At 45.6% G+C, this 17,669-nt stretch overlaps 1 protein-coding gene across 1 annotated transcript; it reads left to right on the forward strand.

Moving 5' to 3' along the window:
* The first annotated feature begins 10,726 nt into the window (after window positions 1–10,726).
* On the forward strand, window positions 10,727–11,351 carry LOC132531579 (adenylate kinase 2, mitochondrial-like). Its single transcript, XM_060169459.1, has one exon. The coding sequence runs from the start codon at window positions 10,797–10,799 to the stop codon at window positions 11,349–11,351; it is 555 nt and encodes a 184-aa protein (XP_060025442.1). The 5' UTR covers window positions 10,727–10,796.
* Window positions 11,352–17,669: the final 6,318 nt, after the last annotated feature.

The raw sequence follows: 17,669 nt of genomic DNA on the forward strand, positions 1-17,669 counted from the left end.
TTACAAAAAAAGAAAACTACAGGCTAATATCACTGATAAACATAGATGCAAAAATCCTCAATAAAATACTAGCAAACAGACTCCAGCAGCACATTAAAAGGATCATACACCATGATCAAGTGGGGTTTATCCCAGGAATGCAAGGATTCTTCAATATACGCAAATCAATCAATGTGATACACCATATTAACAAATTGAAGGAGAAAGACCATATGATCATCTCAAAAGATGCAGAAAAAGCTTTCAACAAAATTGAACACCATTTATGATAAAATCTCTCCAGATAGTAGGCACAGAGGGAACTTACCTCAACATATTAAAGGCTATATATGACAAACCCACAGCAAACGTTGTTCTCATTGGTGAAAAACTGAAATCATTTCCAATAAGATCAGGAAGAAGACAAGGTTGCTCAATCTCACCACTATTATTCAACATAGTTTTGGAAGTTTTAGCCACAGCAATCAGAGAAGAAAAAGAAATAAAAGGAATCCAAATCAGAAAAGAAGAAGTAAAGCTGTCACTGTTTGCAGATGAAATGATACTATACGTAGAGAATCCTAAAGATGCTACCAGAAAACAACTAGAGCTAATCAATGAATTTGGTAAAGTAGCGGGATACAAAATTAATGCACAGAAATCTCTTGCATTCCTCTACACTAATGGTGAAAAATCTAAAAGAGAAATTAAGGAAACATTCCCATTTACCACTGCAACAAAAAGAATAAAACACCTAGGAATAAACCTACCTAAGGAGACCAAAGACTTGTATGCAGAAAACTATAAGACACTGATGAAAGAAATTAAAGATGATACAAACAGATGGAGAGATATACCATGTTCTTGGATTGGAAGAATCAACACTGTGAAAATGACTATACTACCCAAAGAAATCTACAGGTTCAGTGCAATCCCTGTCAAAACTACCAATGGCATTTTTCACAGAACTAGAACAAAAAATTTCACAATTTGTATGCAAACACAAACGACCCTGAATAGCCAAAGCAATCTTGAGAAAGAAAAATGGAACTGGAGGAATCAGGCTCCCTGACTTTAGACTATACTACAAAGCTACAGTAGTCAAGACAGTATGGTACTGGCTCAAAAACAGAAATATAGATCAATGGAACAGGATAGAAAGCCCAGAGATAAATGCACGCCTTATCTTTGATAAAGGAGGCAAGAATATACAATGGAGAAAAGACAGCCTCTCAATAAGTGGTGCTGGGAAAACTGGACAGCTACATGTAAAAGATGAAATTAGAACACTCCCTAACACCATACACAAAAAAACCTCAAAATGGATTAAAGACCTAAATGTAAGGCCAGAAACTATAAAACTCTTAGATGAAAACACAGGCAGAACACTCTATGACATAAATCACAGCAGGATCCTTTTTGACCCACCTCCTAGAGAAATGGACATAAAAACAAAAATAAACAATTGGGACCTAATGAAACTTAAAAGCTTCTGCATCGCAAAGGAAACCATAAACAAGATGAAAAGACCACCCTCAGAATGCGAGAAAATATTTGCAAATGAAGCAATGGACAAAGGATTAATCTCCGAAATATATAAGTAGCTCATGCAGCTCAATATCAAAAAAACAAACAACCCAATCCAAAAATGGGCAGAAGACCTAAATAGACATTTCTCCAAAGAAGACATACAGATTGCCAACAAACACATGAAAGGGTGCTCAACATCCCTAATCATTAGAGAAATGCAAATCAAAACTACAATGAGGTATCACCTCACACCAGTCAGAATGGCTATTATCAAAAAATCTACGAACAATAAATGCTGGAGAGGGTGTGGAGAAAAGGGAACCCTCTTGCACTGTTGTTAGGAATGTAAATTGATACAGCCACTATGGAGAACAGTATGGAGGTTCCTTAGAAAACTAAAAATAGAATTACCATATGACCCAGCAATCCCACTACTGGGCATATACCCTGAGAAAACCATAATTCAAAAAGAATCACGTACCAAAATGTTCACTGCAGCACTATTTAGAATAGCCAGGACATGGAAGCAACCTAAGTGTCCATAGACAGATGAATGGATAAATAAGATGGGGCACATATATACAATGGAATATTACTCAGCCATAAAGAGAAAGGAAATTGAGTTATTTGTAGTGACGTAGATGGACCCAGAGTCTCTCATAGAGAGTAAAGTAAGTCAGAAAGAGAAAAACGAATACCGTATGCTAACACGTGTATATGGAATCTCAAAAAAAAAAAAAAAAAAGGTTCTGAAGGACCTAGGGGCAGGACAGTAATAAAGATGCAGATATAGAGAATGGACTTGAGGACACGGGGCTGGAGGGGGAAGGGTAAGCTGAGACGAAGTGAGAGAGTGGCATGGACATATATACACTACCAAATGTAAAATAGATAGCTAGTGGGAAGCAGCCACAGAGCACAGGGAGATCAGCTCGGACCACCTAGAGGGGTGGGACATGGAGGGTGGGATGGAGACGCAAGAGGGAGGGGATATGGGGATATATGTACACGTATGGCTGATTCACTTTGTTTTACAGCAACTAACACAACAATGTAAAGCAATTATACTCCAATAAAGATGTTTAAAAAAAATCCCACATGTTGCAAAGAACAGTTTAAAATATAGTCTAAAGTGAATGACTCAAATTCTGTAATTATAAAGAAAAATACTGAGCGATAACATGTATAAGGATATATCGGCATCTCACTTGGCCCTTAATATTTAAGTATTAGAATTTTGTGAGTCTTTTTTCCACTCTTTGGAAATCCACTGAAGTGGATGCAGTAGGGCGCTACTCACATTCGCCTTCAGCACTAGCAGCTCACTTTGTCAGCTGCTGGGAGAGTTGGATACTGATGGCTTGCAGCTGAGTCCTCTCCAGGACCTGTCTTCAGCCACAGAGCTGCTCCTGGGTGCAGGCTCCATCAGTGGCTGCTCAGAGGAGGATACGAAGTCCAGACCTCTCTTACCTCACCTAGAACAACTCTGAAGGGCCATCCGAGTTCCAAAACTCCCGTAAGATCACCTGAAGCCTCTGTTTCAACTATGCTGCAACTCAATTCTCTTTTGCCCAATCCTTCTTCCTTCACTCTCCACTTGGCACATAAATCTCAGAATCTATTTCCTGGAAAACTGACATACAACACAGACCTAGTTGCAATATAGGAGAATAATAGAATATCAAAGATGCTGTATGGCAGGCTAATTTTAAATGGCTTTCATACTGAAGGAATAAAATTGCAACTTTAGGGAAGCAAGGAAGATGTTATGTAAATATTAATGAAAAACATTTCCATTTGTCCAGAATATTCAGCTTTACCTATGTTTAGGGAATACGTGCTCAATTTATTTAGGATGCCTCTCTGTTCATTTGAGGGTCTCTCCCCACTCCAGTGATGAGATTTGAAGAGCAGGTGCCAATTGCTGTGTCCAAATCCCAAGGCAGGAGTAGGCAAATGACCCTGGCCTGGCCAGTCCTGGTTCCCCATGTCCTGTCTATAGTGATTAATCCAAGAGAAGCGCATGTGACCAAGGCAGAGCCAATCAGAGTCCTTCCATGGGATTGAACAGTACATACCAAGAGAGATAGGCTATGTCTTTCCTCTTATATCATAAGCTGTGATAATGTAAGCCTGGAGCTGCTAGCGGCCAGGTACCTCACTGCCCATCTACAGTAGAAGAGAATAAGGCCAACACAGAGAGAGAAGTAGAAACAAGAGATGACAAGGTAAAGAGACAGAAGACCACGCTGCACATGCCCTTGGATCCAACTGTTAGTCAGAACTAACCTTGGACAAACCAGCTACGTGAGCCCCAAATATTCCCCTGCAGTTTGCTTAAGCTCTGTTGAGTTGGGATGTCCATCCCTTGCAGCTGAAAGAATCCTGACGAGTTCACTGTATCAATCATCCAGTCAGAGACAGAGTAAAGCAAAACCAAATAACCACCCTAAGACATAACAGCAAAGCAGAGGTCCCTAGCATCAGAGCCCAGGAGCTCTACCAAATCCCAGCAGAGTAATGCAGCTGTGAAACAGAGAGGATGCATTCTGGGGAAGCTCTTTGTTAAAAGCTCCAACCTAGAAGCAGAATTAATATAGGCAGAATATAGACTAGAACATAGGCAGAAATAAAACGGTGTTTGTGGTATAAAAAAAAAAATCACTGATGACCCCCCCAAAATAAAAACAAACAGGACAATAAAACTCGTACCTGGTATTCTTAGAGGAAAGGAAACTGTTGAGGTCAGGGGAGATGGAGCTCGGGCTGAGAAGGCTGATGGCAGTGGAGAAAGTTCAGGTCCAAGTGGGCAGTCTGGAGGAAGGGGCTGTCAGACTCATGTTCGTGCAGGGCCTTCCACGTCAAGAAAGAAGTGGGTGGTAAAGGAGAGGCTGGTGGTTTACCCACGTCCCGCAATTCATAAGCAGAGGCAGATTGGCTGTGAAGCTGACAGAAATTAGACTTCAGTGTTCCTCCCTTGCAAAGGCCCTTCTAAGATCCTGTGAGGGGCTCTTGAAATTTGTTTACTGGGTCATATGTGTTTGTAAAATTTCCAGAAGTAAGATACCGTAGCCAGAGTGGGTTAACAAGTGCTATAAGACACTGTCTCTTTCTAACCTGATTTCCCCTCTTTCTTACTGATCCTCACGACATGTGGTATTAAGAGGTCATGAGCATCTTGGGGATCCAGCTAAGGGGGTGTTGAATTGGGGATCCATTTCGACTGGGTTTGGTGGATTATAGTTATGAAGTTCAAGGTCTCTTCCATGTACAGTTATACCAGTATCGCTTACAGTCCTGCTGTAGGAAATGTCCTCCAGGAATACACCTACACACCGTGCTGGCTTATAAAGGTGCAGGGCAAGAGGTGCTAGAGCCATGTCAACGTGTCCTCTGCCACCCAACACCAGACATATGCGGGTAAGGGGGGAGAAGTGCATTCTGAAATGTAGAGAGCCAGAATGCAGTTCCATGGAACATTCTTCCAATCATCAGGTGTGGAAACTTCTAAGAACAGGATCTAGTGCTCATCACCACCTCGTTAGAACAGCGGTTGCACTTCCTGTCAACGATAAACTCAGTAATTCAGGGGACACAATCACGGTATATTTTCTAAAATTTTGTTACCTGGATTCATAGCCAGTACACTAGACCTTGTGCTTATTCAAGGGACTCGTTCCTTCCACATCTTTCTACCTGCTTGCTGAAATCTACCTGGTGCCTGGGGATTCCTTTAACAGGAGTAAGAGAATCCTATTTTTCTACCATACAGCTTAAAACGCAAATATTTGATTTGATTAAATCTTCAGTGTAACCTGGTTCCATTTTTCACTGTTTGTAAGATGTGGGATGGGGAGCTGGTTGGGGCGGGGCGTGGACCAAAGGATCAGAGCGGGGGAAGGGAAGAGCGAAGAGGAAGCAGGAAGGAGGAAGGAGGGTGAGGACCCTTCCCACCTAGGGGAGATGGAAGGACACAGAAATGAAACAGGGAGGAGGGAACAACTTTACAGACTCGCAACTTCTGTTCCCCTTACCTTCAGCATGGCGGTGCCAAACAGGAGCTGTGTGTTGAGGGATGCTGGCGTGCGGCTGCCAGCGCGGGTAGCCGGCTGCATGATTTAAGAAGGGTTTTTTAGCACAGCCCCACATCCTGCAAAGAAGGTTCGTTCCCCGGGGATTCGTTACTCAAGGAGCACTGTGCAAACACCACTTCCTGGGGGATGTTAATAGTGTCTGTAAGCAGGAGAGAGAGAGCGCGAGAGGGAATCATTGTTTTAGCGGAGAGAGAAATTAGCTCACAGCTGCAAAAGAAAACTCGCCTCTGTGTAGAACAGACCCCTTTGCTAACAACTGAACAATAAGCCACTTTCTTATGAAGGACTTTTGATATCTGCAAAGTAGATTCTGCTAACTAAAAAGTAAGTACTTTCTTCGAGCGTCTAGGCTTCTTGTGGTCAGCGTTTCCTTGGAAAGATGGAGTACTAGGCGGTGCTACCTAATTCCAGCCGAGAGCTGGACTTCGCCTGTTTATTTACATGAGTTGTTTGTGAATGTGAGCTGGTATACGTGAAGGAGAAAGATGGGACTTTTAGGGCAGTGGTGTGCCACCCGTCCCCACTCCCCGGGACTGGCTTTCAGCCCTACAAGGGAGAGGTGGGGCCGGACATGGAGGGAGCTGCTTCCAGGAAAGTTGCTTTGAGGCTCCAAGTCTCTGCGGGGGCCTGGGAGACAAAGAACAGCACAGAGCTGGGAGAGGAGAAATCTCCCGGGCTTGGGAGCATCGCGAAGTAGTGCCCTGGCCCAGATGTTGGTGACCTCCTGTGCACACAGGCAGCTGCGCTGGTGGCATATTGATGAGGGAGAGTCAGAGGAGTGGAGTAGGGCAGAAGCAGACAACAGAATCACGAGCTGGAGGCCAAGCCAGCCTAGGAATCTCTTTGGCTTCATCCTCCTTGACCAACACACCCTAACTCGATCTCACCATTCCTAAGACCGGGAAAACTGAGATCTCCAAGGAAAAGGAGGGAAGAGGTGGTGTTTCTCCCACACCTAAAACTAACCACCTGCAGTCCACTCCGAGGACAGGAGACACTCCTGCACGGAGGGCAGCCCACGGTCACCTCATCACACCAGTCTCAAGGTAGGGGACAATCCAGTATGAGACAGTGGGGCCAGGGCTCTCAGAGCCTAAATACAGAGATACCAAAGAGGTGCATTTTAAGAGGGGACTCTTCTCTAGGAGACCATACTGAGAAGCCAATCCCAGCACCTTTGACTTAACCCCCCACCCTGGCAGGGAGATGAGTTTCCTGAGCCCTTGCTTCCCAGATGCTAATCTTAGAACTCATTCTCCAGGACTGAGATTTCCAGCGGGCCTGTGGAATCAGACAGACCCTCCCACCCCCTGAAAAGTAACCCTGGGATTGAGCAGAGGACAAACCTCTCCCTTCTGTCCCCCAATCTCCTTCCCCTTGTAACACTGTTGTATCCATCAGGACTCTTATTGCCACGAACAGCAGAAACTCATTGAAACTGACTTCAGCCACAAAAATTTGCAAGGTGGGGTAGCAAGGTGGAGATGTGCTCATACCATTGAGATGTCCAGAGTCTCATTCATCTTTAGGCTTGGCTAAATCCAGGGGCTCCATGATCTCATCAGGACAATGTTTCTAGCTCTTGATGCCTCTCTTCTATTGGGCTCAAATGGTGGCAAAAATGACCCCAGCAGTTCTACATTTTTATGGGCCTGAGAGTCTGAAATTTCAGAAAGAGAGAGACTCTCTTTCCCTAAATGTAGGGAAGGCAAAAGTAGCAAAGCAGTTTCTTAATGGTCAAGCTTGGGCCATGTGGTCAGTTTTGAAACGATCACCACATCCAAGAGGATGGGACTGCCCAGCTGGAAACGGGAATGGGACCAGCTCCACTTCAACACATGGACTGAAAGTGGGGGGTGATTCCCCAATGGAAAATTGGGAAGTGCTCTCAAAACACGAGGGAAGAAAAGCTGGACAAGCAAAAACAGATATGCGCTATAATTATTACTCACCTAAGATCTAGTTCAAATGATCAGAAAGGTCAGGCTTGAAGGGGACAGGAGTTACCAAAAATACTCACAACGGACACGTGAAAGAGAGGGGGGCATTCCATAGCTATTTTGTGGCAGCAGAAAGAATTAAATTACGGGCCAGCTGCGTTCACTCAAGTCTCAGGTCTTATATGGCTTCCACCAGCAAACGAAGCCACCTTCTTTTTCAGCCCCGCCCCTCTCCTCACTGGCTCTCTGCATGAGTCATGGGCTGTCTATTCTGATCATGACAATCAGGGCGTCCTCCATGCTTATCGTCATCTTCTAGCTAGGACTGCCCTGTCCTCAGCTCCCTGAACAGAGGCAATGCTGGACTCTTCCTTGCCCCGTGGTAGCCACTGACTGGAGAAGAGATGGGCGCATGATACAAGCGTGTTTCATCTGTGGGCACGCCCATGAGATGCTGTGGAGGCAACAGCAATCAACAAAACCAATCAGACTGGGACGCCGGGGAAGTACCTAGTGGCAGCCTCTGATCTTGGTGGCTTTCTGCTGCCAGTACTACTTGTAGTCCACATGACTCCTCACATTAACCACCACCCTATTTTTCTTAAGAGGGTCTTAGGAAGTTTCGCCACTTCAATTTAAACCTCTCTGCCAGAGGAACAACTCACTAAACCCTAGGAGCAGCAGCTCTCGTCGTCCCAAATCCTCTCTGTGACAGGCTAAGTCACAAAGCAGCTCAGAGGGGGCACCACGACAGCTGAATTCTCAACATTGTTTTCAGGAAACTTGGATGCTCAGGGTGGCAGACAACACAGTGCACACACAGCGGGGGTTCTGTGCTATCAAAGGCATCTGTCCACAGAGCAAACTCTCTCCAGGTTGGGAGAATGAACAGTTCAAGAGGGTGGAAGGGAAAGGAGGTCAGGACACCCAGCAGTGCACAGTCCTTACTCCAAGGGAGTGGCTCGTTAAAAACACCACAGACAAAGCAAGATGGAAAGGTGCTTCGGGCTGCCTACCTTTGCCCTGGAACATAGGAACGCTTCAGTAAAAAAAAAAAAAAAAGGAATAAAAAAACGACAAAAGCTATGGATAAGAACCAGTATGACAAATGAGAGAAAAAGCTATTGCTTCCAGCCGTATAATATATGAATTTTCTCTACTTGTCAGCTCCTCGAAAATGGAATCCTGAGTCCTTTCAGTCAACATCAAGCCTTTCTTGCCTAGTTAACGTTAATAGAGGGAGGCAGGAAGACGTGAGGGTAGCATTTGATAAGTGCTGGAGGAACACTGCTTTAGAAAAGCACATTAACCCTTTTTGCCTGTTCCAGCTCCTGCGGGGGGGGGGGGGGGGGATGGAACAGGTGGGCTTAATTGGCTCTGAACAAAGCCCTTGAAATCCCCAGAGAGCTATGCAACCAGATGTCGCCCTCTGGCACTAAGTGTTAAAGAGGAGTCTTTGTAAGGAGCCCAGCGGAAGGTGGACGGCAGATTTGTTTGAATGAAACTAAGCTTCCACCTTCACTTTAAGACATTTTAGGGTACCCCTCCCCATTAAAAAGACAACAAGATACTTAAGGTAAAAGTTTACAATTCCCGTTCTAAGTGTACCACATAAGGGGTGACGTGAAGTTAAAGGGCATCTTGTCAAAACGGCAATACCCATCCCAAGTGCACCCACCCCTCCATCCGCCATCACGTTCTCTCTCACACTCCCTGATCTTCAAGGCTAGTTCACGTTTCTTTATGGTATCGTGGAAAGACCACTTGGCCAGGAGACAGAAGTCCAAGGCTTGAGTTCTGTTTTCATCGTATGCCATGTGTGTGATCCTGGGCACATCACTTATTTACAGTGAACCTTTGCCTCCTTCACCACCAAGTGGTTCTACTTTATGTCACATCTGCCTCACAGGATTACCAGAAGGACCAAATGTATTCATCTGCCTGACATTTGCCAGACACCTGCTTTATACCGGAAGGTACAAAGGAATATGAAGGAATACATATTTGAACTAGACTCAGTTCCGACCTTGGGAAACTCACTGGACAGCCAGTGTACAGGACTGCGCTCTGTAAACAGAAGAGCACTTTGCAAAGGGAAACCATTTCTGTTTCCTGTTATACAACCTGTTACTGTCCTCTAGATATATCCTAGATTTCGCCAAGCCCTTGTTCTCCTAGATAGCTTTAGTCTACTTCCTCTTGGTCCCAGCTTACTTACTTCTAAAGTTGTGGCTTCTGAATGAGCTTCCCTTGCAAGGAGAGGAGTTCCCAGTTTTTCTTCCAGGTTAATTTTTACTGAACATGACCTCTAGAAGGGGTAGCTCCTCTCCTGTGAGACTCTACTCTTGGGTCCAGGATAGATTCTCAAACCAAGATGAGCCAATATGCAGACGTAGCCTCTGTCCAGGAGTTCAGAATTGGCACACTGGAAGAGGGACAGAAAGAAGCAGCCACGTGCAGGGGTGGCATGTGAATAACGAACTCCAAAAACGAGATCCATCCGTTCAACAAGTGTGTCCCCAGAGCTGTACCGGTCACTGTCTGGGACACCTCCCTGCACTGTCTGTTTTATTTACTTTAGTAGGAGTGGGGTTTTGTTCCTTATGAACAAATGATCTGTCTGACATCCTGTCCCAGATAAGCATGGCCCTAGGACACCAGCCCTAGGCTGGCCTTCAACAGATGTCTGGGTTTAGCCTAGCAACGAACCATATGTCTGTGTGCTGCAGCACACGAGGCTGTAGCCATGTTTTTAAATGGAAAACACAAAAAAGAATAAGCTATTGAAGAGCTAACCCACTATAAACAGAGTTATCCAGTGGAAAGAAGCAGCTGAAAAAGTGTCAACAACGTTATCATCTGTGAAAAACATTTAACCCCAGTCAACATTTTAAAAAGATACGGAAGGCCATCAGACTGGCCTTCTGCCTCAGTTAACCTCATTACCTGTCACTCTGCCAGTATCACCAAAGTTGAGCGCTGAACTTCGGCAGGAGCTTTGAGGTTCCAATGGGCCCGTGCTGGGCACTGAGGACACAGGAGAAAATCTGTTCTCACAAGAGCTCTCTGTAAAGTGGAAGAAACCTACGTTGAATTAATAATCACAACGCTGTGACAAACGCAGCTCTAAAAACGTGTTCAAGTGTCCTGAAGGCATCGGGCCGTGCTTCTGGGGCCGTCCAGAGCCAGCAAGGGTACCCAGGCACCCAAGTTGACTGAAAACTTCTGTGTCTGCCATTTGGCTACGGGGGACATGCTGAGGGCCATGGTGGCTTCTGGCTCAGAGCTGGGAAAAAAGCTGAAGGCAACTACGGATGCTGGGAAACTGGTGAGCGATGAAATGGTCGTGGAGCTCATTGAGAAGAATTTGGAGACGCCTCCACGCAAAAGTGGTTTTCTTCTAGATGGCTTCCCTCGGACTGTGAGGCAGGCAGAAATGCTTGATGACCTCATGGAGAAGAGGAAAGAGAAGCTTGATTCTGTGATTGAATTCAGCATCCCAGACTCTCTGCTGATTCGGAGAATCACAGGAAGACTGATTCACCCCGAGAGTGGCCGTGCCTACCACGAGGAGTTCAACCCCCCAAAGGAGCCCATGAAAGACGATATCACCGGGGAACCCTTGGTCCGCCAATCAGATGACAATGAGAAGGCCTTGAAAATCCACCTGGAGACCTATCACACCCAGACTGCCCCGCTGGTGGAGTACGACAGTAAACGGGGGATCCACTCTGCCATCGACGCATCCCAGACCCCTGGCGTTGTGTCTGCAAGCATCCTAGCAGCCTTCTCCAAAGCCACGTCCTAGTAACAGAATGCCAGGCGAGACTGCACCACTGCTCATCACCCTGCGGCGTGATCCCTGCTCTTAGGTGCTGGGCAGAGGGGAGGGGTGGTCAGGGTAAGGATGGAGAGGGAGGGTTGGTGAGGGCTCAAGAGGAGAATGGGAAGAGCAGCAGTGTCGTAGTGAAGCGATTTCTTTTCCATGGAGTAGGAGTCCTAAAAAGTATAAGCAAAGGGAAAAATTGATTTTTTAAAAGACTGATTGGAAGGTATAAATAGAAACGGGGATGCAGTATTATTTCTAAGGAATCACGTTGTCATTTACTCCAGACTGGTGACGATATTTTTTAAAGCCAGTGCCCTAAGACCTCAGCTTTTATCAGAACCTCATGTCAGCCCAGGAATGCCGGAAATCACACTGTTGTCCTGTCTGTCCTGTAGCTTGGAACAGGGCAGGAGGTGACTACTAACCCTGGTTCCCCATACCATGAGATCAAAGTCATCTCCCCATTTGAAAGTGATACAGAGTGTGTTCATGGGGGTAGGGGCTCAGCACATCAGGTTTACTGGAGTCATGGGGCAGGTGGGGCAGGCCGGTCTCACTCCCTTCCCAACTTACCACTGATGTACCGGCCCACCGGCTCTTGTGGGTAAGCTCTCGACAGCCACCCAGCATATGCCACAGTCCTACACTCTTGCCTTCCTCCATCCATGTCGTGTGGAAAGACCCTTTTGAATAAATGTGCAAGTGTCCTAAGCGACCTTATCCAAAGATTGTCCTTTCCATCCTCAAATCCTGTGACTGGGTTCACTCAGCAGCACTGTGATGTATTATTTTCAGTGAGGTGCCTTTCTTAACTGTCCAAATGCTGCCTTTGTTTGGCCCCTAAATCAATAAAGTGTGTTAAATGTTTGTAAAAACTAAAACTAAAAAATAAAAACGTGTTCAAGACAGAGAGCTAACACAGAGACAGGAGTGACCAACAACATCAGGGAGGAGGATAGGAAAGGCTTTCTAGAAAAAGCTGGCTTTTGAAAACTGAATAGGAGTTTGCCTGGCAAATAGGGTGAAGTTAGAGGGGGGAGAAAGAAGAACATTTGAGGAAGAGAGAATAGCATGTCCCAGGACCACAATCCTTCAGCCTCTGCCCCTGACCCTCAGGAACACCCACCACCCAGGCTACTCTGTCCGCTATGCTCTGCTTGCCAAGATGGGTGCCCTGGACAGCACCGGAACCGGCCACAGCTTCCACTGCTGCAGACTCAGCGTTTCACATCCTTGGCGAGGCTTGCAGTGGCCAGCAGCCCCCATTCCCACGCGCCTTTCTCCAGGTCTTTCCTGTGGTCTCCATTTATTCCTCCTCTCCTGGTCCTTTGGTTGAGATCCCAGTGTGTTCTGCTTCCAGATTCACCAGAGCTAGGACCCTGGGGATGCAGTGAATGCTTCTTGCATGGAAGTAGGGCCCGGAAGTAAACTAGACCCTGGAGGAGAAGATTTCCATGAGTGGCAGAGAGGAAAACCTTCAAGGTTGGGGGGGTGAGCAAGTGGTGTATTCCTCACAGAGCAGGATGAGGGGAAACCTAAGAGAGAGAGATTTACATTGGAAAAGACACTATTTCAAACAGAAATGTCCTGGGCAACCCATTACACGAAGGCACTGAGGGCACGGTGGATCCAAACAGTCCTGAGAGTGAGACCTTGTGCCACCACGGGTCAGAGCTGAGCAACATTCGAAAGCTCCAATTTGTCCTAAGTGAACCAATGTGCAGAACTAATGAGGCCATCAATTTTTCTTCCAGTTAATGAACTTGTCAGGAGGGGTGTGATGCGGGAAGATGATGAGATGAGCAACCAAACCTGATTAAATAGTTTCATCTTCATCAAAGAATCAGACACAGAGCTGAAGCCCCATTATTCACTAGAAGGGGATAATTACACAGAGGGGGCTGCCGTCAGACCCACCCCTCCCCTCACCCAAGGGGCTCCATTCGCTTGGGTACAGGGAGTGTGTCAGACCTGGGAATGGGCACTCATTTAATTCAACAACTATTTATGGGCAGTTTGCTCCATGTCAGGTGTGGACCAAGAACAAAGGATGGAGACGAATAAGATCTTGTCCTTGCCTTTAAGAAGTTCATGGTCGATCTAGCATGGAACAACAGCTAACTGAACTGCGCTATGAAAGATGCTCCCCCAGCACGTCACACCAAGTGCTATGGAGATAGAGGCGAGTGGGAAAGAGAGAAAGGGGAGAGAACCCAGGAAGTCTTCTCATAGGTGGTCACCCTTGATCTGGGCTTTAGAGATGAGCAGAATTTCATCCTGGAAGAAAGAGGGGGACTGTAAGGGCATATCAGGCAGAGAGGCAAGCTTGAGTAAAGATAAGGTGGTATGGGGGCTTCCCTGGTGGCGCAGTGGTAGAGAGTCCGCCTGCCAATGCAGGGGATGCGGGTTCGTGCCCCGGTCCGGGAGGATGCCGCGGAGCGGCTGGGTCCGTGAGCCGTGGCCGCTGAGCCTGCATGTCCGGAGCCTGTGGTCCGCAACGGGAGAGGCCACAGTGGTGAGAGGCCCGCGTACCGCAAAAAAAAAAAGATAAGGTGGTATCATAATATCCAGCTTGTTTGGAGAAATGTAACCGAGCAGGACCCTACGGGGCCTTCCTCACAGGACTCCCCCCACCGCACCCCCATGTCCTCCACCTGCCGTTTGTCTGTAGAAAAACTTTAGTCAAAGATTTAATCAGAGAAGTGAGAAAATGCAGAAGGAAAGGAAAACAGTCAAACAGGACAAATAATAACAGTTCAGTCATGAAGCAAAGTCAAGGACTGTCATTATCTGCATGAAAATGGGTCTAAGCCATGTCCAGGTTTCAGCCAGAGGGAGGGAAAAAGAGAATGTGGAGGAGGCTTAACTAAAGTCCAGATAGAGAAATGGCATCCAGCTCGCGTTTTATTGGCAAGAAGAATGTCACATGACCAAACCTAAATGCAAGGGAGGTTGGGAAACGTAGCATAACTAAGACCGACTACAACTGTAATACCATGGAGGAAGGGGGAAATGGATTTAGGTGGATAGCTGACAGTTTCTGCAACACCGCCTAAGATTGTCAAGTCTAATTAGTGGACTCTTTTGCACTGTCATTTCTTACTAGGCTCTAGGAAATCCATAATAGACTTAAACCTCTTTGCTTTCCTCACGACTGTGACCTTACTACAGCAGCATACAGCAATCACGGACTGTATGCCATTGTCAATGGTAATTGATTAGAAAGGAATTACAATGAAAAACAATGGGCTTTCGCCACCCTATACTATAACCAATAAACACAAAATAAACACCCTATAAACACAAAATAAACACCCTATACTATAACCAATAAACACAAAATCTGTGCCTTCACAAAAAAGAGCTAAAGATTTCCACCATTTGAAAAAATACTCCCATGGAATCCAGGCAAACCTCTGTAGAACTCCAAGATTTCACTGAGCACAGTTTGAAACCCTTAAAACTACTGATGGGACAGGGTTGAAAGCTTCTTAAGAATTCACCCTGTGATATAGACTCATGAGCATATCTCCATTTCTGCAAACTGAATAGTACGAGTATTTTCTCCGCTGTGGATTAGGAGAGCTAAAAGTATTGCTGGGAGTGGAATAGTTTGGTATCCATAAGAAGTGTCTCCCCTGCCTGCAAGATATTCTCCAACCGCCCCACCATGGCAGGCAAGGCTCTTTCCAACCTGACCGCTGCCTAACTTGCCCAACTCAATTCCAACGTTTCTTTCCGCTGTGCTCCCTGAACCCCTTGCTCTCTTCTGAGTGTATCATAACCTTTTGTACCCTTATCCCTGTGCCCATCCTGTTTCCCCCCCTTGGTCTGGAATGTCTTTCTTCTTTATTTCTGCCTATTGGAACTCTGCCCTTCCCATCAAATTTTTCCTGATCCTTCCAGCCTCATGTGCTTTTTTTCTCTTCCGCGGTTCTTTGCTTGTTCCTTATGACATGTTATGTTCTATCCTGTAACATTTGCTGGCTTCTTCGATGAACTCTGCGACTAGACTTTAAATTCTTCTGGGGTAAGGATGAGTCCCACTCACCTCTTCCTTCCTGCCATGTCTAGCCTAGTATCTTGAGGCCGTAGGACTCAAAAAAAGTTTTATTTTTTTTGGTCGTGCTGCGCAGCTTGCGGGATCTTAGTTCCAACCAGGGATCGAAACTGGGCCCCCCTGGCAGTGAAAGCATGGAGTCCTAACCACTGGACCGCCAGGGAAGTCCCCAAAAAAAGTTTCTTGAATTACCACTCCAGTCAGAAGTCTGGAGACGCTATACATTAGCTTAAATTCAGTCCCTCTTTAGGGAAGAGAAAGTACTTCCTCACATGCCTAGGTAGTCAGTAACTAACGTGCATTCAAGGTATGATTTTAGATTTAGCAGCAAGGCGTTGCATTCCAAACATAACTTGATTCAACTATTCGTGTAACATATTTTTCGTAAAATGTTTGGATTAATAAAACTTTCTCTCAACAGCTCCCATAACAGGTACTAGGAATCCAATATTGAACAAGCCAGGCTTGGCCCTTTTCCTTGAGCAGCTTACAGTTCAGCCTGTCAGAGAGCCATCAAATCCATTACCAACTACAGACACTAACTGAGAGCCCATGGTGTATGAGGCATCACGCCAGCAGGGCTGTGCACTGGCTGCGGTGTGCAGAGGGGAGCATCTGGTGACAGGTCACACACAGAATCAGTATCTGGTTGAGGAGATAGGACATATATAAAAACAACAACAACAAAAAAAACACTGCTAAGTACCACATGTTCCTCACCAACCAGGAAATCAGTCATCAGCGGAGGCAGGTCTTTGGAGGCAGGATTCCTTGCTAAGGCCAGGTAAGTCCGAAAGACATCGTGGAATGGGAGGGACTTGTTCTAGGCCCTGGCAAAAGGCTGGGATTGGATACGGGGAAATGAGGGAATAGTAGGGCCCTCCAGGGAGTGACAGAGGAAGGTACAGTGAATTTAAGAAAAAACAAAGCAACTTTACAGGAGCAAAGCCTTCACCCTATCCTTTCTGTATTAATTCAGCACTCACAATGTACAATGCACTGGCGAGGTGCTGGGTGGCTGTCACATGGGTATAGGGTGTGGCCCTTGCTCCAGAGGAGTTACAGTTCAGACATGTGCAAAAAGAACCAGCAATCAAGGTAGTATTTCCTCGCCTGGTGTCATTCCATTCTCTGCTTCGACTTAAGAGTAGAGAGCATTATCTCTAGGAGACCACTGTGAAGCGGTCCTTTTGCTTCCTGGTGGTGGAGGGAGGAAGCTGGTACCCAATTCATTACTCTGTCTCATTAGCCAGCTAGTATGTAAGTAGACATTAAATGGTGATGTTCAGTAGGGATACAGGGGATCTAGCTGGATGATCAGGGGCTGGCAAGTTGGGTGGAGATTCCAAACCTTTCTCTCCCCACTCCCCACTCCCTAATTCTTTCTAGAATACTGTAGCTCTTCTTGCATTCTCCTCTTGCACTTAACCATGACTAACAGAGCTTAAAAAGAATAGAGTTACTCTTGGGGCACTTCTTGGAGCAAAGGCAAAAAATGTAATAAAACGTCAGATGAAAGAAAAAAGTCACCTTAGTTCTGAAATGCCTCCTTCAAGGAGAAAAATGTAATCAACAACACCTGACTAAGATGGGAACTATCATGTATATAGAAAAACATATCTTCTCACTTTCTGTCTTCCCTCTTTACCCTTTCTGCCTCTGCCCAGGCAGGACGAATTGTCTGGTCAACATACTAAATAAACCTCTGTCTACAAATAATAAATGCTGGAGAGGATGTGGAGAAAAAGGAACCCTCCTACTCTGGTGGTGGCAATGTAAATTTGTTCTCTCACTATGGAGAACAGTATGGAGGTTCCTTCAAAAACTAAAAATAGAGTTACCATATGATCCAACAGTCCCACTCCTGGGCATATATCCACGGAAAACCACAATTCGAAAAGATTCATGCACGCCTATGTTCACTGCAGCACTATTTACGATAGCCAAGACACGGAAGCAACCTAAATGTCCATCAACAGATGAATGGATAAAGAAGATGTGGTACATATACACAATAGAATATTACTCAGCCATAAAAAAGAATGAAATAATGCCATTTGCAGCAACATGGATGGACCTAGAGATTATCATACTAAGTGAAACAAACAGAGAAAGACAAATATCATATGATATTGCTTATATGTGGAATCTAAAAAAATGATGCAAATGAACTTATGTACAAAACAGAAACAGAGCCACAGACATAGAAAACAAACTCATGGTTACCAAAGGGGAAA

Source organism: Lagenorhynchus albirostris, chromosome 1, assembly GCF_949774975.1.
Source record: "Lagenorhynchus albirostris chromosome 1, mLagAlb1.1, whole genome shotgun sequence".
Lineage (NCBI taxonomy): Eukaryota > Metazoa > Chordata > Mammalia > Artiodactyla > Delphinidae > Lagenorhynchus > Lagenorhynchus albirostris.